The sequence below is a fragment of the Heterodontus francisci genome, chromosome 23 (genome assembly GCF_036365525.1).
Source record: "Heterodontus francisci isolate sHetFra1 chromosome 23, sHetFra1.hap1, whole genome shotgun sequence".
NCBI lineage: Eukaryota > Metazoa > Chordata > Chondrichthyes > Heterodontiformes > Heterodontidae > Heterodontus > Heterodontus francisci.
This window is the reverse complement of record NC_090393.1, coordinates 48,199,840-48,227,230: the sequence shown is the minus strand read 5'-3', so window position 1 is coordinate 48,227,230 and position 27,391 is coordinate 48,199,840. Positions and strand designations below refer to the sequence as shown.

The 27,391-nt window shown below is 41.3% G+C and overlaps 2 protein-coding genes across 4 annotated transcripts in view; one reads left to right on the top strand and one right to left on the bottom strand.

Moving 5' to 3' along the window:
* The window catches only part of c23h12orf43 (chromosome 23 C12orf43 homolog), a 48,912-nt gene extending 35,979 nt beyond the window's left edge, over positions 1-12,933 (bottom strand). For both annotated transcript variants that reach the window (XM_068055203.1, XM_068055204.1), the window contains exons 1-2: positions 12,808-12,933; positions 2,681-2,735 (exon numbers count right to left, since the gene is read on the bottom strand). In XM_068055203.1, coding sequence (XP_067911304.1) covers positions 2,681-2,735; positions 12,808-12,919 — 167 coding nt within the window. In that variant the 5' untranslated portion in view covers positions 12,920-12,933. The remainder of the gene's footprint in view (positions 1-2,680; positions 2,736-12,807) is intronic.
* Positions 12,934-13,135: 202 nt separating this feature from the next.
* Positions 13,136-26,728, top strand: slc35e4 (solute carrier family 35 member E4). Of its 2 annotated transcripts, none has more exons than XM_068055589.1 (3): positions 13,136-13,276; positions 15,717-16,331; positions 26,044-26,728. In XM_068055589.1, exons 2-3 carry the CDS (start codon positions 15,734-15,736, stop codon positions 26,478-26,480), a joined length of 1,035 nt encoding a protein of 344 aa, XP_067911690.1. In that variant the 5' UTR covers positions 13,136-13,276; positions 15,717-15,733; the 3' UTR covers positions 26,481-26,728. The 2 variants fall into 2 exon arrangements, with proteins under 2 accessions (XP_067911690.1, XP_067911689.1); XM_068055588.1 differs by having other exon boundaries at positions 13,136-13,322.
* Positions 26,729-27,391: the final 663 nt, after the last annotated feature.

The window sequence follows — 27,391 nt, the reverse complement described above, 5'->3', positions numbered from 1 at the left end:
CATTCTACTAGCCTATCTATGTCCTGTTGCTGTTGAATGATATCATCCTCACTGTTTGCCACACCTCCAAGTTTAGTACCATTGGCAAATTTTAACATTTTACTCCATATTCCAAAATACAATTCATTTATATATATCAGAAAAAGCAGTGGGCCCAGCACTGCCCTTTGGGAAACACCACTGTTCACCATCCTCCAGTCTGAAAACAACCATTTACCACGACTTGCTGTTTTCTGTCCTTATGCTAATTTTTTTAATCCAAGCTGGCACTGACACCCCCCCTCCCCCCCATTCCATGAGCCTCAAATTTGTTAACCAGCCTTTAATGTGGTACTTTGTCAAACACTTCCTTAAAATCCATATCGACAACATCCATTGCATTCCCTTCATCAACCTTCTCTGTTACTTCATCAAAAAATTCAATTAGATTAGTCAAGCAGATCCGCCTTTTACAAATCTATGCTGGCTCTCCTTAATTAATTCAAACCTCTCCAAGTGCCTGTTCAATTTTTCCCTAATTATTGTTTCTAAAACCTCACCCACGACTGATGTTAAACTGACCATCTTGTAGTGACTAGGAATGTCCTTTATCCTTTTTTGAATAAGGGTGTCACATTTACCACTCTTCAATCCTCTGGCACCTCCCTGTTCTGTAGGGAAGATTGGAAAATTATGGCAAGCCCTTCCACTATCTCTAGCCCCAGTTCCTTTAGCAACTTGCGATGCAAGCCATCCGGATCAGGCGACTTATTCACTCTAAGCATGGCCAGCCTTTCCAGTACATCTTGTCTATCAATTTTCACCCCATCCACCACCTCTACCATCTGCATTTCTACCGATACTTTGTCAGCATCCTCATCCTTGGTAAACACCGATACAAAGTGCTCATTCAGTATTCTAGTCTTGCCCTGCACCTCTAAGCATATATCACCTTCTCTGTCCCTAACAGAACCATTCCTATTTTCCTATTTCGACTCACGCTACTGCGTGGCAGAGAGAAATCCAGAGATTATTACCGTCGAGGTGCTACTTTTTAACTTCCTCCCTAATTCTTGAAAATCTAACCATAGGACCTCAAAACCTGCCCTCTCTATGTCTTTGTTACCGATGTATATCACAACTTCTGGATCACTCCTTTCCCCCTGCAGAATATTCTGCACCTGCTCTGTGATGTCCTTTACCCTGGCACCAGGGAGGCAACACACCACGTGGGACTCAAGATGACAGTTACAGAAACGCCTGTCTGTCCCCTAACTATGGAATATGCTATAACGACAGCACTTCTACTCTTTGCTGTTCCCTCCTATGCAGTCCTTTGCCCATTGGTGCCATGGTCTGGACTGCACTTCTTCAATGTATCATTCCCAGCAGTCTCCAAAGTTGAGTACCAGTTTGACAGTGGCACACACCCTGAAGCCTCCTGCACTTCCTGCCTCTTCCAGCTCTTCCGGATGGCCACCCCTCTACTATCCTGAACTCTTACTGCCTGTGGGGTGACCACCACCTGGAATGTACGATCCAGGAAACCCTCATCCTCCCTGATGCTCCACAGTGACTCCAGCTGCCCCTCAAACTCGGAAATCTTAAGCTCCAGCTCAAGCAGCTGGAGACATTTCCTACACACGTGATCCCCCAAGACACATGAAGTGTCCTAAAGATGTCACATGGCACAGGAATTGCAAGCCACAGGACTCAGTTTTCCACCCATGATCTAAAAAAATCTCTATTCGCTTTTTTAGAATCTAGTTAGTACCTTGTTTAAACTATTAATTTTAATTAATGCCTGCAGACCTGCTCTCTGCTAATACTCTTATTTATTAATTCACTTAATGCTATACTTACCCCACTCATGTTGATGATACTTTTAGTAATTGTTTTAACCTTGCTCGCTGACACTCCTGCTCACTCCACTCTGCTGCTTTGTCCCCGAACTCCTGCAACTAAACGCTCCTCACTTCAGGGCTCTCTGAACAACTAATCATCTACCTGCTGACCTGTGATGTCACTCTTTTTTTGGTTGATTTGTTCTCACATTGCCCTCTCTGACTCTTGCTGACTGCCACAGACTTGCTTTCTCTCTCTCTGACTCTCTCTGTTTCCCCCTGACTCCCCAATTTTATCTGTGGATCTTTGGCACTCTTTCCCCTCAGGCTCGCTCTTTCTGACTCCCCGCTTGTACCTGTAGGTCTCTGGCACTGTTTTCCCTCAGGCTCACTGGTGACGGCGCATATCCTTGAACCTTGCAATCTTTGGGATGATGGCATTCCCACAATGTTATTCGGGGAGTAATTCCAGAAGATTGGCACAACGGTGATAAAGGAAAGGCAATATATATATAAATATATATATATCCATAGTTTCTGTGTTGCCCCTGACATGTTGGAACCTAACCAGATATGTATGATGTGGAATTTATTGAAAATTCCAGCAAATTGCACAACCAGTTCTGTTGATAAGTGTTATGAATTATCAAGTGGCAATGAAGAACCAGCATTACAATCATTTTTTTTTTAACTTTAACAAATTCTTTTTAGTGATAACCAAACTATAAAACAAACATGAACGTAATCCCTGCAGCACTTATAAAATCCACAAAGTCAAAAATCCTACACCCGCTGGAAATTGAAAAGGAAAACAACATTACTCAGTTGTAGACATATAAAAATGTGTGTATATATACCTCAGACTTGGTCTGGTTGATACTGAAATGTGCTTCTCATCTTCACTGGTCCCAGCTAATTAGGAGAAAAAATAAAAAGGACACAGATGTCAAGGTTATGAATATGAAGCTGCTCTATTTTCTTTAATCTGCTTAGTGCTCCATTTATATTGTAAAACTAGATCCAGTGGTGACTCTCAGTCTTAATTCTTCCCAGTTATATTGTGGGGAAGTTTAAAAGAACTGGCAGCAACACCAGAACAAATGCATGTGCATAATTATGTGCAGTGCAGTCACTCAATCATTTGGGATTCAGACCTGCTCTGTGCATGTGCACAGCCCATCCATGACTATAAACCAAATCGCCACTGGCAGCTACATGAAACCATCTCACAAGGTAGCATTATATAGCTCTGAATGCACGCTGCCTTATCTGTATTACAACACTGCCTCTGAAGACAGTAACAGACTTTTGAAAGAGTGTTATAGAGCTCACACATTCTTATATTCACCAACTCTTTGCAATAATAATTCAATGAAATACAGCAAATGTCAGTATTAAATGGCTCATCTACTTGAAGTTTGTATTTGAAATGTGTATTTGTTTCTAGTAGCAGCTGATAAGATGTCTTTGGTCTTGCCGACAATAAGGTGCAGAAAGTTCTAACTCATCCATGACTTCACTACGTAAGCCTAAAATATGCAAAAAAGTTTTACAAGGATAATACCAGAACTTCGAGGTTATACAACATCAGGAAAGGATGAACAGGCTGGGTCTCTTTACTCTTGAAAAGAGAAGGCTGAAATGTGATCCAATAGAGGTCTTTAAAATTGTGAAAGGTTTTGATAGAGTGGAGTGGATACAGATAGAGTGTTTCCATTTGTGGGGAAGAGAAAACTAGAGGCGATCAATACAAGATAGTCACCCAGAAATCCAACAGGGAATTCAGAAGAAAATTCTTCAGCCAAAGAGAGGTGAGAATGTGGAACTTGCTACCACAGGAAGTAGTTGAGACAAATAGTATCGATGTAGTTACACAACAGAGAAAGGAATAGAAGGTTACGCTGATAGATTTAGATGAGGAAGGATGGGAGGAGGCTTGAGTGCAGCATAAATGCCAGCATGGAATGGTTGGACCAAGTGGCCTGATTCTGTGATGTATATTCTGTGCAATTCTATGTACTTGTTGTGAAGGCATTATCACCATGGATATTTATAAATCTCGATGTCACAGTTTTAGGAGAAAGCACATTAAACTTTGTAAAAAGTAGAAAAGAGAGCAAAATACCTCAGGAGTTCAGAACAGAAATTAAAATGGTGTCATTCAAAACAAAATGGTTCAAACTGAAAGGCTAGCAAGCAAATCAAAAGTTTTCTGAGTAAAAGGTTCATGTGATTGTCTGAAACCAAAGAACTTCCTCGAAGCTTATTCACAATCTAAGAATTATCACCATTAATGTAACATATGACAACAATGCCACCACCAAACAATTGCAGTAGAAAGATTTTCCAACTTCGGGAAATGGTCTGCAATGCTGCAATAAATATCAGATCTTCTAACATGAGGAAAGTACATTGAGTGTGAAAACCCAATCATGCGCAAAAGGCAGGAGGCGCAAAGTAAGGCCAACTTTGCCAGGGGTTCGTGAGCTGTTTTGGACCCTAAAATCCTTCAGCTGTAAAGAAAGAAAAGAACGGCTTGCATTTATATAGCGCCTTTCACAGCCTCAGGATGCCCCAAAACACTTTACAGACAATTTGCGCATAGCAAACTCCCACAAACTCCAATATGATCATGACAGATAGCCTGTTTTAGTGATGTTGATTGAGGGATAAATATTGGCCCAAATAGTGCGATAGGATTTTTTATGTCCACCTGAGAGCGCCAATGGGGCCCAGTTTAATGTCTCATCCGAGAGTTGACACCTCCAACAGTGCAGCACTCCTTCAGTACTGCACTGATGCCAGCCTTGATTGTTGTGCTCAAGTCTTAGGAGTGGGACTGAACCCACAACCTTTTGACTCAGAGGCTACCAACCCTCTGTTTGATACAAGCTCTATCTGAAAAGTAAACGCTTAGATAATTTTATGGTTTATTGAAAATTAAGGCAAGTTGTAAGAATCAACAAGCACCCAGATCACATGTGTTGTAACTGAAATCCTGTCGCTGTAGAAGAGCTAAGAAATTTCCACAGCAAACCTTTCAACAGGACCCGTAACAACACTGCAACTGTTAAGAAATATAAGAAGACCCAAAATATTTTTTAAAAGGGAAGAAGTAAGTTAATGTCTTTTTAGTTAGGGAGTGAAAACAGTCGGGCATCATTTTCAGTGCAATGTGTCACCACACAGTGATGCATTGTGATGTGAATCGTTATGTTATTTTGGCAGACCTATACTCTAATAAAAGGTTTCCCCTTTAAAGTATACGGAAAGTAGCAAAGAAAATAAAAATAGGAAGGAAGTTTCTGGGAAATGTAGAATAAAATTGAAGGGAAAAACAGGCAATTGTCTTTGTGTGGTTCAATAAGCTGGCACATTTTGCACTTATATCTATAATTAATAAAATGGCCGAAACCCTCCCTACCAGTCCTGCACCTCCCTCAACCATGTCTCTGTGATAGCAATATCATACTGAGTTTGGATGATCAGCCATGATCATATTGAATGGCGATGCAGGCTCAAAGGGCCGAATGGCCTACTCCTGCTCTTATTTTTCTATGTTTCTATAATCCTATGTGTGAATCAATGCCCTCAATTCATCTGCCTTACTAGTAAGACTCCTTGCGTTAAAATTGATGCAATTCAGCCTTGCATTGTTTGCTTGTGCCTAAACAAGTCAATATTTCTTCTGCCTTCCAGACTGCCTCAGTTTCTCTTCTATATTTGAATGTGCATCACCCCTTAATATACCTCCACTCTGTATCCCATCCCCCTGCCAAATTAGTTTCTGTTATGTTATCTGAGTCTTTAATATAGTGAATAGCTGAGGCCCTAGCAGATTCTTGTAGACACCATAAGTCAATTCTTTCCAATTCGAGTAGATTATCATTGTCCCTACTCTCTGTCTTCTACCACCTAACCAGTTCCCTAACCAGGTCAATAATTAGCCTTTAATTCCATGAGCTTTCATTTTCACACAATCATAGAATGGATACAGCATAGGAGGAGGCCATTCGGCCTGTCTTGCCCACGCCGGCCATCTGCAAGAGCAACTTCTGAAGAAGGGTCACTGAACTGAAACGTTAACTCTGATTCTCTCTCCACAGATGCTGCCAGACTTGCTGATTATTTCCAGCATTTCTTGTTTTTATTTCAGATTTCCAGCATTCGCAGTATTTCGCCTTTATTTATGCAAGAGCAACTTACCTAGACCCACTCCCGCTTCTTTTCCCCATAGCCCTGCAAATTTTCTCTATTCAGATAACTGACAATTCCTTTTTGAAAGCCACAATTGAACCTGCCTCCACCACTCTCTCAGGCAGAAACTAAACTGGAGTAGCCATATAAGTACCATGGCTACAAGAGCAGGTCAGAGGCTAGGAATCCTACGGCAAGTAATTCACCTCCTGATTCCCCAAAGCCTGTCCACCATCTACAAGGCACAAGTCAGGAGCATGATGGAATACTCTCCATTTGCCTGGATGGACCCAGCTCCAACTAAAGCCTGGCTCGGCTATAAAATTAATACCCGACCCGGGCCTGACCTGACAACAGCCAACCCGAACCTGACCCGAGCCCTTTAATTTTTTTAAATACCCGACCCGAAAATGACAAACATATTATTGAAACAGAAAAAAAATCGTAGATTAAAACAAAAACACTACGAAACAAAACAGTACAGTCCAGCCCAACCCGAGCCTGAATGCTGGACATAGAATTCAGACCCGACCCAACCTGAGTCCGACACATGTAGTTGAGTTTGGTTGGGTTCGGGTCGGGTAGTAAGGCTTTAGCTCCAACAACATTCAAGAAGCTCGACACCATCCAGGACAAAGCACTTCACTTGATTGGCACCCCATCCACCACCTTCAACATTCACTCTCTCCATCACTGACGCACAGTGGCAGCAGTGTGTACCATCTACAAGATGAGCTGCAGCAACGCACCAAGGCTACTCAGGCAGCACCTTCCAAACCGCGACCTCCACCAACTAGAAGGACAAGGGCAGCAGATGCATGGCAACATCACTGCCTGCAAGTTACCCTCCAAGCCACACACCATCCTGACTTGAAACTGTATCATCAGTCCTTCACTGTTGCTGGGTCAAAATCCTGGAACTCCCTTCCCAACAGCACTGTGGGTGTACCTACCCCACATGGACTGCAGCGGTTCAAGAAGGCAGCTCACCACCACTTTCGCATGGGCAATTAGGGATGGGCAGTAAATTTTGGCCTGGCCAGCAATGCCCATATCCCATAAACGAATAAAAAAAAATTCCAGATATCAACCATTCGTTGCATTAAAAAAGGTTTTCCTCATGTTGTCTCTGCTTTTTTCACCAGACACCTTATATCGATGTCCTCTGATCTTTGATCCTTCCGTCAACAGGAACAGTTTCTCCCTATTTACTCTGCCCAGAACCCTCATGATTTTGAACATCTCCTTCAAATTCCTCTTAATTTTCTCTTCTCCAAGGAAAACAGCCCCAGCTTCTCCAATCTATCCACATAACTGAATTTCCTCATCCCTGGAACCATTCTCGTGAATCTTTTCTGCACCCTCTCTAATGCCTTCACATCCTTCCTAAAGTGTGGTGCCCAGAACTAGACACAATACTCCAGTTGAGACTGAACCAGTATTTTATACAGGTTTACCATAACTTCCTTGCTTTTATACTCTATGCCCCTACTTATAAAGCCCAGGATACTGTATACTTTATTAACCACTTTCTCAATCTGCTCTGTTACCTTCAATGATTTGTGCACATATACCTGTGGTCCCTTGCTCCTGCACCCCATTTAGAATTGTACTCTTTATATTATATTGCATTTCCTCATTTGTCCTACCAAAATGAATCACTTCACTCTTCTTTGCATTAAATTTCATTCCACCACTTGTCTGTCCATTCCACTAGTCTGTCTATGTTCTCTTGAAGTCTATCACTATCCTCCTCACAGTTCACAATACTTCCAACTTTTGTATCATCTGCAAATTTTGAAATTGTCCCCTGTACACCCAAGTCAAGATCATTAATATACATCAGGAAAAGCAGGGGGCCTAACACTGACCCCTGGAGAACCCCACTGTATACGTTCCTCCAGTCTGAAAAACAACTGTTCACCGCTACTCTTGTTTCCTGTCACTCAGCCAATTTTGTATCCATGTTGCTTCTATCCTTTTTATTCCATTCGTTCTAACTTTGCTGACAAGCCTTTATCAAATGCCTTTTGGAAGTCCATGTGCACATCAACCGCATTACCCTCATCAACCCTCTGTTACCTCATCAAAAAATTCAAGCAAATTAGTTAAACATGATTTGCCTTTAACAAATCCATGCTGGCTTTCCTTAATTAATCCACATTTGTCGAAGTAACTGTTAATTTTGTCCTGAATTATCGATTCTGAAAGCTTTCCCACCACCGAGGTTAGACTGACTGGTCTGTAGTTGCTGGGCTCTTCCTTCCACCCTTTTTTGAACAAGGGTGTAACATTTGCAGTTCTCCAGTCCACTGGCAGCACCCCGTATTGGAAGACTCTGGCCAGTGCCTCCACAATTTCCACCTTTACTTCCCTCAGTATCCTTGGGATGCATCTCATCTGGTCCTGGTGACTTATCAACTTTAAGTGCAGCCAGCTTATCTAATACCTCCCTTTTATCAACTTTTATCCCATCCAGTGTCTTAGCCACCTCCTCTTTCACTATGAACTTGGGCAGCATCATCTTCCTTGGTAAAGACAGATGCAAAGTATTCATTTAGTACCTCAGCCAAGCCTCCACCTCCATGCATAAATACCCTTTTAAATTCCTAAATGGCCACTCTTTCTTTTACAACCCATTTACTATTTATATGTCTTTAGAAGACTTTTGGATTCCTTTTTATATTAGCTACCAGTCTCTTCTCATACCATTTCCTTGCTTCTCTTTGTTGTTTTTTCACTTCCCTTCTGAACATTCTATATATATTCAGCCTGGTTCTCACTTGTATTATCCACCTGACATCTCTCATATGCACCCTTTTTTTTGCTTCATCTTACTCTCTATCTCTTTCATCAAACAAGGAGCTCTAGATTTGTTTGCCCTATCATTCCCCCTCGTTGGAATACATCTCAATAGTACCCAAACAATCTCCTCTTTAAAGGCAGTCCTTTGTCCCGTTATAGTTTTGCCTTCCAATCTTTGATTCCCATTTACCTGGGCCACATCCGTTCTCACTCCATTGAACTTGGCCCTCTCCCAATTAATTATTTTTCCCCTGGATTGCTGCTTTTTCTTTTCCATAGCCAATCTAAACCTTCTAATATTATGATCACTGTCCCGAAATAGTCCCCTACCGACACTTGATTCACTTGACCCACCTCATTGCCCAGAACCAGATCCAACAATGTCTCCTTCCTCATTGGACTTGAAACATACCAATGTAGAAAATTCTCTAGCTAACAGTCTCTTATGTGGAGCCTTATTAAATGCCTTCTGAAAGAATATAGAAACAGCATGCATATTGCTCTACAGAGAGCTGGCACGGATTTGATAGGCTGAATGGCCTCCTTCTGTGCTGTAATGACTCTATGGTATTCCCCTGTATACTAACTTAGTTACTTCCTCAAAAAATTCAATGAGATGCATTAGACATGACCTACCCTTTATAAATCCATGTTGGTTCTCTATAATCATCTTAAATTTCTCCAAGTGCTCAGTCACTCTGTTCTTAATTGTAGATTCCAATAACTTCCCCACAACAGATTTTACACTAACAGGTCTACAATTTCCTGGTTTCTCTCACTGTTTCACCTTTCTTAAATAATGGAGATATATTGCAATTGTCCAATCTATAGGGACAGTCCCTGAATCGAGTGCTCTTTGGAAGATTATACCTAGTGCATCTGCAATTTCTTCACCCACTTCCTTTAAAACCCTGGGTTGGAAACCATCAAGTCCTGGAGATTTGTCAGTCTTTAGTGCCATTACTTTTTCTACTACAGTTTTCTTGCTTGCGTTAACTTTAGTGAGTTCCAGTCCTTGATTCATAATTAATTTCCCTGCAATGTCAGGTATTTTATCCTCTTCCTCAGTGAAGACTGACACAAAGTAATTATTCAGCAGGTCTGTCAGGTTCTAAATTTTCATTTGCACTATTACTTCCATCTTTTTTTAAAGGGCCCACATTATGCTTGACCACCCTTCTTCTAATATAATTGCAAAATTGTTGTGTTTTAATCTAGATACCCCTCAAGTTTCTTTTCGTATTCCCTTTTTACAGCTCTATCATATATGTCTTTATTTGTTTTTCTTTATATATCTCCCAGTTCCATAGATTTATGCTATCCTTTGCACTTTTATAAGCTCTTTCCTTTAGTTTTACATTGGAATAAGAAAGGGGAGAGAGGAACCCTGATATTATAGACCTGTTAGTCTAACATCTGTTGTGGGGAACACATTGGAAAACTTGAGAGAGGGACAGTATTTAGAGACAGGGTGGCAGCTAGAGAAGATGGTTCTATTGAAAGAGGTTTTGGAAGAGCGGATGCTGACGGCAGTCTTCAATATGGGAAGAGTCGAGTCTGATGAGTGGGAACCACAAATAATACCAGCAAACAATGGACTGAGGAGGGGTACTTTGACAAGGAGTTGAATTTGTATGTGTTTAGGAGTACAGGAGAAAGTTTTCATGGAGGGTTTTTTTGTGGGCAAATGATTCTATCCTCAAAGAATATGAGGAAAGGTCATGGAAATAGGATTAGACTAAGTAATGCCAGTTCAAGAAGTAGCAACAGCACAGGAATGCCAGACAGAATGGCCTCCTTCTATCAATTAATCTTGGGGGTGCGAAATATTACCATAAATAAAAAATTTAAATGACCAGGACACCCAAAATAAACAACAATTCCCCTCAGTTTTTAAACTTTCCCTTTTAGATTTAGTGGATCTTAAAAATATTGTACAAGATGCAACCTTCTACGATGCTTGACATATTCATTGTGTTACAAAAGTGCTTCCATTATTTTTATTTTTGAGGACTTGTGTTAAAACTGAAAAAATTTCATGGATGTGTTCGTTTTTTACCAAGTTCACCAACAGGACAAGATGTCATTTGAAAGCCAGCTGTGATGGAGGCCACTTGTGATTTGGGCTCAGAAAACAACAGAACCCTTGGTGACTTGGGGAAAATGGTTACAGAGAAGCCACATGTCAAGGTTTGTAGAGGACAGGAGGTCGACTCTCTGTTTGGGGTTTGGACATTGTTTTCAGTTGGATGTGCTGTGAACTGTTTGAAGACAGTTCCACCACCTCTACTTTTTTGAAGAAATCCTGCCAAGACTCAGTGTGGAAGAGCAAAACAAATCCTGGTGCCGTACAACTCCTGAGGAGCTGAAAAGAAACCTGCAATTCAAGTGTGTGCTGGCGGAAAAACCCTGATGCCACATTTCTCCTAGAAAGCCTATTAGAATAATTCGACATCTCCAGAATGGACTGCTTTTGAAACGATCCTAGTGACCCATCTCTGTATACCCGGATGCCAGAATGAAAAAGGAACAACTGACTTCCTTCCATATCTTCTTTCTTTTTTTGTCAAGAATTAGCAAGTATTTGGCCAAAGTAGTTTTTTTGTAACAGACCTCTGCAGAGTGAATTTCTGTACTTTTTCCAGTGTATGTGTGGGAGAGTGTCATTGGGGAATTTTTGAAACGGGAACTTCTATATTTTAATCAGCATGTTAATGCTTTGCTTCATTACTGGTTAAGTCTTGTTTTATAATAAACTGATAATTTTGTTATTTATTAAAGAAACCTGTTTTGTGTATTTTATTCTGGGATAAAAAAAATGGAGTATATGACTGGCTGTATCAGTAACCAGGTAAACATTTAAATAGATGTTGTGACCTGTGGAGAAACTGAACTAGAAAAGACAGTGCACTCTTCCTGCCTCGGTCATAACAATAGGCAATAATCAGATATCCATGAAAGTTGCCAAATGCATTTTCAAACTTTGTAACATAAAGGTCTTGATGGCATCTAGAGCTTAAAGTACTGACATTCTAAGTAGTTAGGAATGATTTTGCACATTATGAACAGTACAGAGCTATCAATATTAGAGAATCCTGGGAATGAGATTGGGTGTGATCATGTACCATACAGATTTGGTTCCCAGCCTGTACAGTAAACTAAGTAGTGAGATAATTGTGTGAATGTTGTAAACTGTAGCTGATTGTCCAGAAGTAAAAGCAACGTTGGAAGATCTGACAACACACAAAGTATCAGTGAATGCTTAGCTGCTATGCTGATCAAAAATAAATTAAAAAACCATCCCACTCTGACTTCTCTGTCTTGGCCTCTTACATGGTTATAATGAAGCTCAAACAACAACACCTCATCTTTCAATTAGGCACTTTAAAGCCTTCTGGGCTCAACACTGACTTCACCAATTTCAAATCATAACCACCACTCATTTTTTTCAGGCAACAGCTGTTTGTAATAATTATGCTGCTGCCATTGACAACTCATTTTATTTCTTTACTTGCCCCATTACCATTCCCTTATATCTTGTACATCATCCCTTTTTTCATTTAATCTCTCCCGCCTTTCACCCTATGACACACCTTTCCTTTTGCGCTTTCCTCTCCTCCCTGCCTCTGCACTTGTTAAAACCTGTTACTTTTTCCAGTTCCTAAGTGTGACCTCGAATCTTAGAAAAAAATGTTGAGGTGTTACATTTTGTCATCTATGTTATATGCCTCGGAGACATTGTCAGCAAACAAAGAGACTATTAATAAGCTGAATGCATTCGAGATGTCGAATGGCGGAGGATGTTCCGCATATCCTACACAGATAGAAAGACTAATGAGGACGTGATGGAAATGACTGGAGAATAGAGAAAATTAGTACCATCAGTTCTGATGAAAGCTCACAGATGCTGCCAGACCTACTGAGTATTTCCATCACTTTGTTCTTATTACTGGCACAAATTATATTCAGAAACGCTCACTACCTCTTGCTTTGTGAGATCTGAAATTCCCAATATCCCAGGCGGCCTCTTTAAGGCGGGATAGCTCCGCCACGCTGTCAGAGTCTGAATCAGACACTACTCTGGACGCCGCCATCTTCAATTCCCCCACTCGCTTCATCCCCACTGCGCAAGCGTGGCGCGGCGCCCTGTGGGAAATGTAGTCAGGAAGATATTACCGCGAAGGGAAGAGGAATTGCTAACGTCATAGAGGAACTACATCGCCCATAATGCCTTTCGGCAAACGTCAGTTTCGGTCGAGTTAATGTGCTCGTCCAAATGAGAAATCACATGATGCTTGCGTCATCCTGTCCATACCAACGGGTCCGGCCTTGGCAACAGCATCCAGGAAAGCAGCCGGATAACGGGTATTTGCTGCAGCGTTAGGTTGGGGGACACAGCTCCTGGTGTAAGAACCTTGCTTCACTCGCATAGTCTTGTGATAAAGCTGAAGGTGAGGCTTTGCCTGTTTTGGATGGTGTTGGACAGTTTATACATAGGTATGTAAAATATATCAAACCTTAACCCATTAAGTAAGTATATTTTAAAATATGTATGTGTACAGAACAAGGAGCTATTAGATGGATTATTTAGCCTTCAATTTACCTGTGTTAAAAATAAAAACAGAAAATGCTGGAAATACTCCAGGTCAAGCAACAGCTGTGGAGAGAGAATCAGCGTCAATCTTTGAGGTTGAAGACCTTTTGTCAGAACTGGAGAAATTTGAGATGCAACAGGTTTTAAGTAAGTACAGAGGCAAGGAATGTGGAAGCAGGAGAACAAAGGGGACCTACTGAGTATTTCCAGCACTTTCTGTTTTTATTTTAGAACAAAGGGGAAGGTGGGAGAGATTAAATGACAAAGGGAATGGTGGTGCAAGGTTAAAGAGAATAAAAGCAAAATACTGTGAATGCTGGAAATCTGGAATAAAAACAAGAAATGCTGGAACCACTCAGCAGGTACCTTATTTCTTATTGTTAAAGTGAATAATACTGGGACAAGTAAAGAAACTGAATGTAGGTCGAGAAGAGGTGCAAATAGGAATTCTGGAATTACCAGCAGTTGCTGTCCAAAAAAATGAAGGCAGAGGTTATGATCTGAAATTCTTGAAATAAATGTTGAGTCTGGAAGGCTGTGAAGGTACCCATATCAAAACTTTATTTCAGTTGTGCAGACTTCATTAGGAAAGGCCTTGGAGGGGATAGAGTATAGATGCATCAGTATTATATCAGGTTGAAAGGGTTAATTTATTAACCCAAGCTGCATAAACGTGGTTTCTATTTCTTTGAGTGTGGAGTTGGTTAGCTCAGATTGGCTAGATGGCTAGTGTGTGATGCAAAAAGATGCCAACAGCGCAGGTTCAATCCCCCTACTGGCTGTGGTAGTTCATGGAGGCCTGCTTCTTCGTCTTGCCCCAAGCTTGTGGAGTGGTGACCTTCAAGCTATGCATCACCAACTGTCTCTCTCAAATCGGAGAGATGCCTATGGTCCTTTGGAACTATGGATAGAACGACAATTTCCTTGAGTTTAAAAGGTTGAGGGGTGATCTAATTGTGGTGTTTTAAATGTTTCATATGTTTAGAATACTTCCCTTTGATCCTCCACAGGTCCCAGTCTTTCACCATTAACGAAATATTCTGGTGTCTCGTTCTCTGACCCAAACCTCACATTTCCCCACATTGAACTCCATCTGCCACAGTTTTGCCCACTCACTTAGTCTCCCTATGCCCCTGTACAACTTCTTGCTCCCATCTACACAACTAACTGTGCCTTCCTAACTTGGTGTCATCTGCAAATTTGGATATATAACTCTCAATTCCTTCCTGCAAATCAAGTGATGAAAAGCTGATATCAGTAAAATAACAGTGGTTCCTACTGCTGGAATAAAATCAGTAAACCACGCATCGATAATGAAACAGCAGACAAAGAAGGAAATTGTGATCCTAACCGCGTTGACTTATGTGAATTGTATTTCAAAAAAGTAGAGGTTCGAGTCAATATGTTTTATACATTTTTTCTAGAAAAATCTAACTAGAACCAAGAACTTCCTATATTGCACAAGAATAAATAAAACAAAAGCATGTGATGAATGTTGCTCAGTGGCAGGCGACATAACAGTTGCAACATTTGACGATTTATTTCTGAGGAAGGAAAGGGCCTTACAAAATATCACGTGAAAGGGATACAGTGTCTGCACTGTTAATGAGGGTTGGCTTTTTGCATGCGTGTGAATTACTACAAGACCTTGCCGTCATAAATTTAAATACGATGCCTGCTGATCGTCATCATAAAGCAAAAAAAAAAATGTTATTCTTCACAGTTAATTTCAAAAGCAATGGCGGTTGGCAGCGCGTTTTGGGGTTTTTTTATATTTTGGAAGCTGTCCGAGGGCGGTCGCAGTATCATCAAACTCTAAATTTGGAAATCTGACGTCTGGATTGGTGATCCTGCGGAGATCTGCCCTCGCACCTCTTCATTGGACCAGCCGAGGCTGCAAGTAGTTTGTGGAAGGCACAAATGAGCGAAGCCAGGGGGATAAACAGACGTTAGAAGCAGCACGGTGATTCATCAGAAACACAGACAGCATCTGGCTACAGCAAGGCGCCGTGAATTCAGAAATCGCTGCCTTCTCGCCTTTTAAAACATTTTAAACCCCCCCCCCCCCCCCCCACCAGAAGCGATAATTGTTCTTTTAAAAAATAATTGATACGTTAACATAAACGTTATGTTCAATGGGCGGTGATTTACCAGCACGGATCAAGCTGCCGAAATGTACAGGACTTGTTATCCCGAGAGAGCAGCGAGATCCTGCGTCTAATTCCAACCCAGAGAAGCACCCGGGGAGTGTTAGAGGACACGGACAGAAGGATAACTCAACGACTTTATCTTTTCAGCCCGAGATGGAGTTACCATGACAACTACTGATGTATTCCCGGAGTTTCCTCCGCCAATATCCGATAAAGCAGCAGGGACGACCCAGAAGAAGAGGCAGATGTTGCACACACTGGCCGCGGTCACTGTCCTACTCGCTACGGGGACCACTATAACCAGCCTCAACAAATGCATCTTCGCCGTCTACAATTTCCGTTACCCCCTCTTGCTGTCGGCGCTTCACATGCTGACGGCCATTGTTATCGACTACGCCTTGATCCGGTTGGGATTCGTCAACCTGAAAATAAAAGAAGTCACCGGGCTACCTACTGCTGCTAAATTCAAAGTGTTTCTACTGAGTCTGACCTTCTGTGCCACTATCGCCTTTGGGAACATGGGATTGAATTGCGTACAGCTCTCCTTTGCACAAGTGATCTCCAGCACTACCCCTCTCTTTACCATAGCCATATCAAAGCTCTTTCTGGGTAAGCACCATCACATCCTCAAGTACACTGCCATGATGCCCATCTGCCTGGGAGCTTCATTCAGTCTTATGGGCGAGGCACAGTTTGATCACAAAGGATGCCTCTACATTTTTGCTGCAACCATGTTGAGAGGAGTGAAGTCCATCCAACAAAGTGAGTTGGGTTGTTCTAACAGATTTTACTAACAGTACCATGGAGAGGTGGGAAGGGGTGGTTGGCTCAGTGGGTGGGTTACCATGAAGATGGGGGGAAAAAAGAGTATTTTGTTGATGGAAAGAGAATGTTGCCTTAATCCTGTTTTATGAAAAGGATGTTGAAATATGATGCAACTTGAGGTAGAGTGAGAGATGACGCTTGTATTCCATCAGCCAGGAGTAACATTTTTCTTAATCTTTACCAGAAAATAAATATATAGATTTATGGCTCAGCCAATAATAATTCATGAACATTGTGGGGTTCATGTGGCAAAATGAAGCACATGTGCAAATCCAATTGTGACACCATGATTGCAGAACAATAGTTACATGATTCACAGCTGGGAATGATGCAAGAACATAAGTCAAGGGTGAAAAAAAGGCATTTGCCCTCTGAAGCTTCTTCCGTTAGTGTTCTAATTCTCCAACCCTGATATCTATCTTTGTTTTGAATGTTTCTAAAGTCTGCATCGGTACTAGCTACCTGGAAGATTATTCCAGACATTTTATCGCCCTTTATGTGAAGAAGTTTCTTCTGCAATCTCATCAAAAATTACTTTCCACAAGTTTGCAGTTAAGATTTCTGGCTCTATTATTGTTCCATAATGTAATTGTTGAGATACTTACCTTGTCTCATCCATTTACTAGTTTATAGAATACAGCTTATTTTATATTTGGAAATATAGTAATGCAGTGGTCAGAAGGCTTTTGACAAAGGCCCCATAAGAGATTAGCATGTAAAATTAAAGCGCATGGGATTGGGGGTAGTGTATTGCGATGGATAGAAAATTGGTTGACAACAGGAAACAGAGTAGGGATAAATGGGTCTTTTTCCGAATGGCAGGCAGTGACTAGTGGAGTACTGCAGGATCGGTGCTAGGACCCCAGCTATTCACAATGTATATTAATGATTTTAGATGAGGGAACTAAATGTAATATCTCCAAATTTGCAGATGACACAAAACTGGGTGGGAGGGTGAGTTGTGAGGAGGATGCAGAGAGGCTTCAGGGTGATTTGGACAAGATGAGTGGGCAAATGCATGGCAGGTGCAGTATAATGTGGATAAATGTGAGGTTATCTACTTTGGTAGCAAAAACAGGAAGGCAGATTATTATCTGGCTATAAACTGAGAGAGGAGAATATGCAGCGAGACCTGGGTGTTCTCGTACACCAGTTGCTGAAGGTAAGCATGGAGGTCCAACAGGTGGTAAAAAAGGCAAATGGTATGTTGGGCTTCATAGCGAGAGGATTCGAGTACAGGAGCAAGGATGTCTTGCTGCAATTATACAGGGCCTTGGTGAGGCCACACCTGGAATATTCTGTGCAGTTTTGGTCTCCTTATCTGAGGAAGGATGTTCTTGCTATAGAGGGAGTGCAGCAAAGGTTTACCAGACTGATTCCTGGGATGGCGGGACTGACGTATGAGGAGAGATTGAGTCGGTTAGGATTATATTTGCTGGAGTTCAGAAGAGTGAGGGGGGATCTCATAGAAACCCATAAAATTCTAACAGGACTTGACAGGGTAGATGCAGGAAGGATGTTCCCGATGGTGGGGGAGTCCAGAACCAGGGGTTATAGTCTAAGGATACAGGGTAAATCATTCAGGACTGAGATGAGGAGAAATTTCTTCACCCAGGGAATGGTGAACCTCATGGTAATTGGAAAATTTGAATTTGGTTTTCAAAAAAAATCATTAAAAGTGACTATGAAGCTGACAGATTGGTTCATTACGCCTTTTAGGAAATCTGGCGTCCTTATCCAGTTGGGCCCGAATGTGATGCACCAGACATGGTTAACTCTTAACTCTCCTCTGGAATGGCCTAGAAAGCTACTCTGTTGTATTAAATCAGGGAAACTAGAGATGGGCATAATGTTGACGACATCCAAAGAACAAGTAAAAAAAATCATCTGAAGCTCAGCATTAAATGGCACCAGGATTTCCAAACCTCCCGTGAATTATCCCCCAGACACTACTGCAAGGAACCCAGGAGAAAAATAAAGCCAGTGTAGAAAAAAAAAAATCAGATATGGGAAACAAGTGTGTTTGACTGACTGTCAAGATTTATCCATTTTGGTAATGAGTATATTAACATACTAGATGGCATAGGTGGTCAGTATGTCACGAGGATGGATGGGTCTGGCGACCAATGGTGGGAGCATCGGCTTGGGAAGTTTGGGTCATGTGATGAAACCTCCTACAATATTTCCAAACACAGCTGGTAACCATTAATTGCACCTTTTCATTTTTTTCATAACATCTATTATTTTTACAATACTAACTTCATTCAAACGAAAACAATGAATATGGTTAATGGGTGTAGGGTGAGTGGGCGCAGTGGTGGTGGGGGGAGCTTGCAGCTGTGACCGATCCTATTCTAGCCTAATGTCTGCACATTGGAATTTGCCATAAGGGGTTACTGGATTGAAAGCAAGAATAGGAACTGTGACTGTTTCCCCACTCTCCCTCCATCATCGGGATGCATAGCAATGTAACAATAAAGGTTTGTAATGAGCAGGATAGATAAGAGGAAGCCAGTGGATGTGGTGTATTTGGATTTTCAAAAAGCATTCAATAAAGTATCACATAAGAGGTTATTACACAAAATCAGGGCTCAAGGGATTGGGGGTAATATAAGCATGGATTGAGGATTGGTTACTGAAAACAGAGTGTTGGAATAAATGGGCCATTTTCAGGTTGGCAGGCTGTAACTAGTGGGATACTGCAAGGATCAGTTCTTAGGCCTCAGCTAACAATCTATATGAATGACTTAGATGAGGGGACTGAGTGTAATGTATCCTAGTTTGATGATACAGAGTTAACTGTAAGGAGAATGCAAAGAGGCTGCAAAGGGATTGAGTGAGTGGGAAAGAACATGGTAGAATATAATGTGAGTAAGTGTAAAGTTATCCACTTTGAAAGGAAAATTAGAAAAGTATAATGTTTTTAAATGGTGAGAGACTGGGAAATATTGGTATTCAGAGGCACCTGGGTGTCCTTGCATATGAATCACAGAAAGTTAACATGCTGGTACAGCAAGCAGTTTGGAAACCAAATGGTTTACAAAGGGATTAGAGTATAAGAGTGAAGAGGTCTTACTGGAATTGTACAGCAAAAACAAAATACTGCGGATACTGGAGATTTGAACTAAAAACAGAAATGTTGGAAATACTGAGCAGGTTAAGCAGCATCTGTGGAGAGAGAAACAGATTTAACATTTCAGGTTAATTTTTTTTCCAAAAATATACTTTATTCATAAAATTCTGTTTTTTAAAAAAAAAAATTACAAAATAGTTCAAAACAACACCAAGTTGACATTCCAGAAAGTCCAAAGGAAATCAGTTTTCTCCAATGCAGGAGTGAGTTGCATTACAACCCTTCCATTCCATTTTACATGCCATGTACATTTTTACAGCAAAACCATACTTGGTGTATACAGCCCGAGGGATTTCCCATGGGTCCAACCCCTCAGTTCACTATGGCAGGAGGACCTTACACAGCGGTCTTTCCCCATTGAGCCTTTGCGGCAGCTGCCCCAAGCTTTAGTGCGTCCCTCAGCACGTAGTCCTGGACCTTGGAATGTACCAGTTTGCAACACTCTGTTGTGGACAGCTCTTTGCGCTGGAAGACCAGCAAGTTTCAGGCAGACCAAAGAGCGTCTTTCACCGAATTGATGGTCCTCCAGCAGCAGTTGATGTTTATCTCGGTATGTGTCCCTGGGAACAGCCCGTAGAGCACAGACTCCTGTGTTACAGAGCTGCTTGGGATGAAGCTCGACAAAAACCACTGCATCTCTTTCCACACCTGCTTTGCAAAGGCACATTGCAGGTGTGGAAAGAGATGCAGTGGTTTTTGTCAAGCTTCATGTGGGAGCTTGTACTTTTCCTTTTCATGAGGCATGGTGTCCCTTTACCCTTGTGCCTCAGGACCTTGATGAAAGACTATCTGAACAGGTCATGGGAAAAGCACAAGGATCAGAAGAGGATGGGCCATGGTAATGTTGCTCAGGGATACTTCTGGAATGATGGTCCTGGGCATTGGGGAAAGAAAGGAGAGTTCCTGTAAATGGATTTATGATTGTGTGCACATGTGGGGAGGTGGTGCTGGAGGGTGGGAGTGGGAGAATGGTGGCTTCTCAGGATTCTTTTGCCTCGGAAGCAGGTGGACAGATTCCAGTGGATGATGCCTTGTGTGTGTGTTTAGGTATGGAGGCTATGACAATGCAGTAGTTCCTGGGAGTACCTCTGACAAAGAATGCTGTAGGAATACCTTAGAATTGTAGTTCTGGGGGAGCTGTTATGGGTGGTGGAGGAGATAATGTCCTTAATTGGGGAAGGGTGTAGTTGGAATTCGTGACATAGAATGGGGAGGGAGTTGTTTAAACCACATTTCTGGGCACATCAGGTTTTTTGGGGGATACTTCTCTGTTTCATGTATGACATTTTAAGGGGTTTGTAGTAAGAATGGGTGAGGAACTGTCATGGCAACTATATCTTAGAACTTTTTAGGTACATACGATTGCAGAGAAAATTGAAATTAGAGAACATCTTTTGCATGATATGACTGATGTTTAGAAAAGGAGAAAAATACAGAAATATCTGATCACTGGGGAAGAGGAAAACTGACAGCCAGTCACAGCATAGGTGATGGCCACCACTGACTGACAAAATTGGATTTCTAGAAATTGGTGTTTTACTTTTTTATGTGTTTTTGCACTAGGACAAAAAGTACATAATTTTAAAAGCTGATCTTGTTGAACTTTACTCTGGAGGGTAGCTCCTTTCATGGAGTAGCTGCCTCACATTGACAGTTGAATGCTCCTTGTGATATCTACTCACGATTATTAGTACTTTCTCACAATTTTTCACTGAAGTATCAACATGGGCTAAAAATATACTCACTTTTAATCTCATTGCTTCCTTCTATTTTGAATTGCTTTCAGCTCCTTTTAAACTTCAAACTGTTGATTGTGTCCCTGGGCCCTCACATTCTGTAACACTATTCTGAACATTAATGTAACAGTCATAACACTGCTTGGTTGTCAGGAGTAGCTTTTGTTACTGCAATATTAATCCTAAGCTACAAAAATAAAACACTTACAACATGGTTTACATCAAAGCAAATTTTAAACATTTGAACATTATTGTCATGCAGCCCCTGCTTTCTCCTATTCCTCTCTTCCTTCCCATTCTCTCTCTCTCTCCTGTTTTATCCTTTTTAATTTTATTTTTTCCCTAACTAATCTAACTTACCTTTGCTTTTCCAACTATACCAATCCTCCGCCCCGAAAAAAAAACACTTATAAAAACTTCTGTTTCCTCCTTTTTCTGTTGTAGTTCCAATTTGGATATGGAAGCAAACATCTTCATTTGTCAAAAACTGGCTTTGATTCAAAAGCCCAGACACAACCATGGCAGTGTTATATATCATAGAAGAGGTTCTACCAATGAGTAAAGTGGAAGGGTTAATGTTGAAGCCTGTTTAGTATAATTTCTTCTGGTAGTTAATTAGTTCCATTAGTTAATTCGTTCATGTAAAATTACATTTTGTGCTATTATAATAGCCATTAACATGTTTACTTTAAACTGGTCAACAACAGGATTGAAATAGATTACAAAATTTTATCTAAACCACTTCCTGGAGCAGCTTTGGCCAGAACCTGCAACTGAAATTCGGATTGGCAGGGGGAGGCCAGTAGGTATCAAGTCTTCTACCCCTACCCCCTGCACCATGTCTGCAGCCAGCTGTGGGTGGCGTAGGTACCCCAGGAATTATGTCCAGCAAACCCTCCTTGGGTCTAGAAAAGTTACGCATATTATGCACTTAAGTGTATTTCATTGTGTGCCTACTGAAGGCCTCCAAAACATAGAGGCAAAGGTAATTGATCCCAGAGAAGTGACCAGCACCCTTGGATTTGAGATGGAGTCAGCTATTTCCAGATATGGCTGGAAGACCCACTTAGTAGTATGGAAGCCCAGCAATGTTGGAGTTATTGGCCCAGAATTTGCTGGAGTGGAGCATCTTGTTAGATTTAATCCTTCACTCCAGAGTTCATATTTTTCACACTGCAAATGGCTGGAAGTGTGAATTGATATTGGCATGACCAGGTCAACAACAACAACTTGTATTTATATAGCACCTTTTAACGTAATAAAACGTCTCAGGATGCTTTACAGGAGCATTATAAATCACAGTTTGACACCAAGCCACAAAAGTAGATACTAGGTCAGATGACCAAAAGCTTAGTCAAAAAGGTAGGTTTTAAGGAGTGTCTGAAAGGAGGAAAGCGAGGCAGAGAGATGTAGGAAGGGCATTCCAAAGCTTGGGGCCTAGGCAATTGAAGGCACGGCCACCACTGATGGAGTGATTAAAATCAGGGATACACAAGAGGCTAGAATTAGAGGAGTGCAAATATCTGAGTGTTGTGGGGCTGGAGGATATTACATAGATAGGGAGGGGCGAGGCCATGGAGGGATTTGAAAACAAGGATGAGAATTTTAAAATCAAGACGTTGCTTAACCGGGAGCCAATGTAGATCAGCTAGCACAGGGCTGATGGGGGAACAGGGCTTGATGTGAGTTAAGACACGAGCAACAGAGTTTTGGATGACTTCAAGTTTACGGAGACCAGTCAGGGGTGCGTTGGAATAGTCAAGTCTAGAGGTAATGAAGGCATGAATGAGGGTTTCAATAGCAGATAAGCAAAGTCGGGCGATGTTATGGAGGTGAAAATAGGTGATCTTAATGGTGGCATGAATATGAGGTCGGAAGCTCATCTCTGGGTCAAATGTGACACGAAGGTCAGTGGGCATCTGTGACTTTTTGGTGACTGATGGGACCAACAGCCTACCTGCATAACCAATGATATTTAAGGATAGCAAGAGAAACACATGAATGGCTGAGAAGGAATTTGTGTGAATTAGAGTCAAATTAGATACAGAAAGAGGAGGAAAGAAAGATTGGATTAAGAGAGAGCGAGAGAAGAGGGTTGAAAGGGAACAGTAAGAACTTCCTTTTAGAATTTGAATTTTAAAAACTTCTAGCGCACATTTAGATGCTGCCCTGTATAGTATAGGCCGGTATATTAAATATATATGTATTATCTGCAGAATGAGACTCCACAGCTTCAATTGTTTCCTTTCTGGGCCATCAAGGTTGAGTGCCATTGCAGTAACATAAATCCCATCATTAACCAGGAACCTTACATTGTTAAATACCAGTCCTAATATTCTGTGACAAGTGTAATTTGTTTCCACGGTGCAAATGCAGCAATTTCTTGAAACTTATGGGAAGATTGACGGCAAGCTCCGGTTTTTGGCAGGCTCACTGAGTTGTGCAAATCTTCCAGCAATTTGAGGCGATTTGCAACTTGTGGCATATCTCTTCCTCACCACTAATTGCTGGGTTATTTACACACTAATGTTGGTGTTCCTATTAAACTCAATTATTTTTCCCAGTAAATTCTGGACCTATATGTCCCAATTGATGTAACAAACTACTTACATTTCAATTATTGCAGCTTTCTATTAAATGGGAAGTAGAACATTGTGGATGTTAATTTATGGCATCATGATAATGTCGTCATATGTTTTAGGAATGCTTTTCCAGACCAGCCCTTCCCACCCCAACAGGAAGTTGTAACTGCAAACACCATAACAGAACTGAATATATACTGGTGTTGCAAATAGTTACTTTTCTACTCATTCATGTCATGTGTTGTTAAACCTGCTACTGCTGCAATTTCACCAGCCTATACATAGACTGTGATTCAGAGCAATCACATGGGCTAAGGTCACTTTCCCTCTGGCAGTGCGTAAACAGATGCAGACACTTGATATGCAATGGGTATATTTAGAGCGCACACATCTGAATTGCATGTTCTTATAAATAAATACATACATAGATACATAAATAAATATGGTCAGGAAATAAAAGCCATTCATGCATGTGCAGTGTGCTTGCTCTCATTTAGTCTTCCATCATCAACGAACAGCTTTCCTTTCAAAGCAAGACACCATATTTTTCACTTTTCTCCTCTCATCTCCTGAAGGCACTGACATTTAATAAAGATACTATTGTATGGGCACCTCCAGTACCTCAGCCAGGTAAATTGTTTTCATGCGTGTAACTGAGAGTGCTGGCAGGGTTTGTGACTGTAAGGAGCATTACAGGTGTGCCCAATCCTGTCTTTACCCAATGCTCATTGTACCCCTCATAGCAGTTACCATTGAATTAGGTTCAGCAGCTCTGGCTAATTTTGCTGAGAAAGGGAGAGAGGAAGATTATCCACAGAGGTCAGTCTCCATTAGGCATGAAATGCCAATTGGGTAAAATGCTCATCCCGGTTTCCACTGTCAAACAGCTACTGTAACAATGTGGCAGTCATTTCTCAGTTCCTGTGGTCTTCTATTTTCTATCCACATCCCAAAACAAACTCTTTTGAAGGGTGAAAAACAGAGTGAGTAAGAAGCTTTTAAATTGATTTCTGCAATGAATTGCCAAGTTATCCGACCTAGCTTGGAGACACTGAGGACTGTTGTAGTGTTCCTGGCTAAGACAGCAAACTCACCACAGATCATGGATCATACTGAAGGCTTTCCTGGTCTGTATGGTTCAGTAACATAGCAAGAGGTGTATTTACCACCTGAGGCACTAGGGAAGCCACTTTCTTGTCTTACTGCATCTCATCTCGAATGGGGCATTTTGAAGCATATCAAAGCAAAGTAATGCTAGACTCTGTTGGAGTCACAATCATTATCTCTGACAGTCAATTTTCCTTGTCAGGTGGTTTTACTTCAATAATCTGTGCACCATCTCTGTTTATATAGCAGTTCTGTCCATATGTGCAGGATCATTATCATTATAATTTAGTAAATTGACCTGAAAATGACCATTTTGTTTTTAAAAAAGGAGCTCTGCTGCTTTAGAATCAACATTAACAATTATGACACTGTGGAAGCACATTTGCTTTTAAAATTAGTGAGTCACTTTCACCATCACTGAGTATTGTTCAGGAAGGGACTTGTTACGACTATTGGCAGAAAGAACTAATGAAAAAAGATCTTGTGTATGAAGTCACAGTACTGGTATTTAGGAAGAACCACACCCACTTCACCTCCACAAAATTTGGTTTTGTGGTTACTGAATCGAATGGAACACTTCATAGTTACAACAAGTTTCAGTAAGTTGAGTACAGGGAGTATATGTTTTTTCCACATTTACATTTTACATGGCTTGAGGAAACATCAGTTTTGCTGTGCTGAATCAATTACTATGGAAACACTATACAGCTCATGCAGTGACTGGTGTTTCAAAGGAACTCTTCAATTAAGAATTCTTTCATGTTTGGAAAACACATTGAACCTGTTCAAATTCATTTGAAATTAGAGTAGATTCCAAAGTGTAGGCTTACAGTAGAGTCATCAAAAATGCTGTAAAAGTCAGTTGTAAGTAACACTTGTGTACCATTCACTTAACGGTTGTTCTCTGTTTCTTTTGTTCTGTCTATGCTTCTGCTTCTAATTCTGTCCCTTGTGTGCTCCCTTATGCCTCCATTAGTAATATTCCAAAGAGGCCCTTGATGTTTAATAATTATATATTGCACATCTGTTCAGAGGAGAGACTAATGTGTCATCTATGACAACACTCATCATTGCCTCTCTTTCTTTTCTAGGTATCCTTCTTCAAGAAGAAAAGATCAACTCTGTCATTCTGCTGTACTTGATGTCCATCCCGAGCTTCTGTATCCTTATTTCAGCTGCATTACTGCTGGAGAGTGGTGCTGAATGGGAACCATCCATCAAGTATGACAACAGACTTTGGATTTTCATCCTCCTTAGCTGCCTGGGCTCAGTACTGTACAACCTGGCGAGCTTCTGTGTGACCACTCTTACTTCTGCTGTCACTCTGCACGTTGTGGGCAACCTCAACATGGTCGGAAACCTCGTTATTTCGCAAGTCCTCTTTGGCAGCGAGATGACCGCGTTGAGCTACGCTGGAATCGGGCTGACGCTAACCGGCGTGTTGATGTATCAGAACTCAGACTTAATAACGGACTATTTGAATTCAAGAAGTAAGCATCATGAACAGCAAAACAAGTTTAAAAACTGACTGAAAGAAAGCCTTGTGTATAGGCAGGAGATGACGTATTTGTAATTCTGTAGGGTTGAATTTTGCCAAACTGCGGGCAGACAAAATGCTAAAGTTATTAAAGTAAAGCACTTCGCCTTATTTAAATTAATGCTTTACTCCAATATTTTGTCCTATTCAAATGTATGAAGAGACTGTGACTGGAATTGTATATATTACATCATATAGTTCTGGACCAGATTATTAAAAAGTCCAATTTTTATTGTAAATGTGCTTTGAGCATTATTGCACACAAGGAAAAAGTTGACCATTACAACTAAGTCATGGCTGACACCAGTGAATGAAGAGGAAGCGCTTAATGAAATTCTAGGGGCCGGATTTTCAAACTCCATTGACAGCAGGAAAGGCAGCGAGGACAATTTGAACATCGCGTTCTGGGTCCTGCTGTCTCTGGAACGCAATGCAATTTTCAAAGTGCCGCTGGCAGGGAGGGAACAGGTTGGGTACATGCCTCCAATTAAGTTGAGCTCATTAAAGAGCTCATCATGTCAGTAGCAAGGAGCAATTTTTAAAAACTGGGAATGGCGAAGATGCCGTGGTGGGGGGAGTACGACAGGGTTGTGAAGACATAACCAGTGCGGAGGGCCATGAGAGCTATGGGTAGGGCTGATTAAGTTAATTTAGAGGCAGCAAATAAAGCTTAGCTGCTTCAGATGTGTCTCAGTGTGGATATTGCTGTAGCTGGAAGAGTTTAATGTCACCGCGGGGAGTTCCAAGAAACCGGATAGGGAAGTGAGCCTGCTAGCATCAGTGGCAACTGGATTGTCACAGGAAGACCTGGTGAGTGTTCAAAGCCCAGCTGACGGAGGTCAGATGGGAACAGGCTACCCTGACATTGGACAGGGCAGCCAGGATGAGCTGCGGCAGATGCT

What these genes read in the sequence shown, in the direction of transcription:
- slc35e4 (XM_068055588.1), top strand. Translation starts at nt 13,298, where the DNA reads ATGGTGTTGGACAGTTTATACATAG. An exon ending in GTTGGACAGTTTATACATAG is followed by an intron (nt 13,323 to 15,716) that starts GTATGTAAAATA and finishes TTATCTTTTCAG; the next exon opens with CCCGAGATGGAGTTACCATG. An exon ending in AGTGAAGTCCATCCAACAAA is followed by an intron (nt 16,332 to 26,043) that starts GTGAGTTGGGTT and finishes TTTCTTTTCTAG; the next exon opens with GTATCCTTCTTCAAGAAGAA.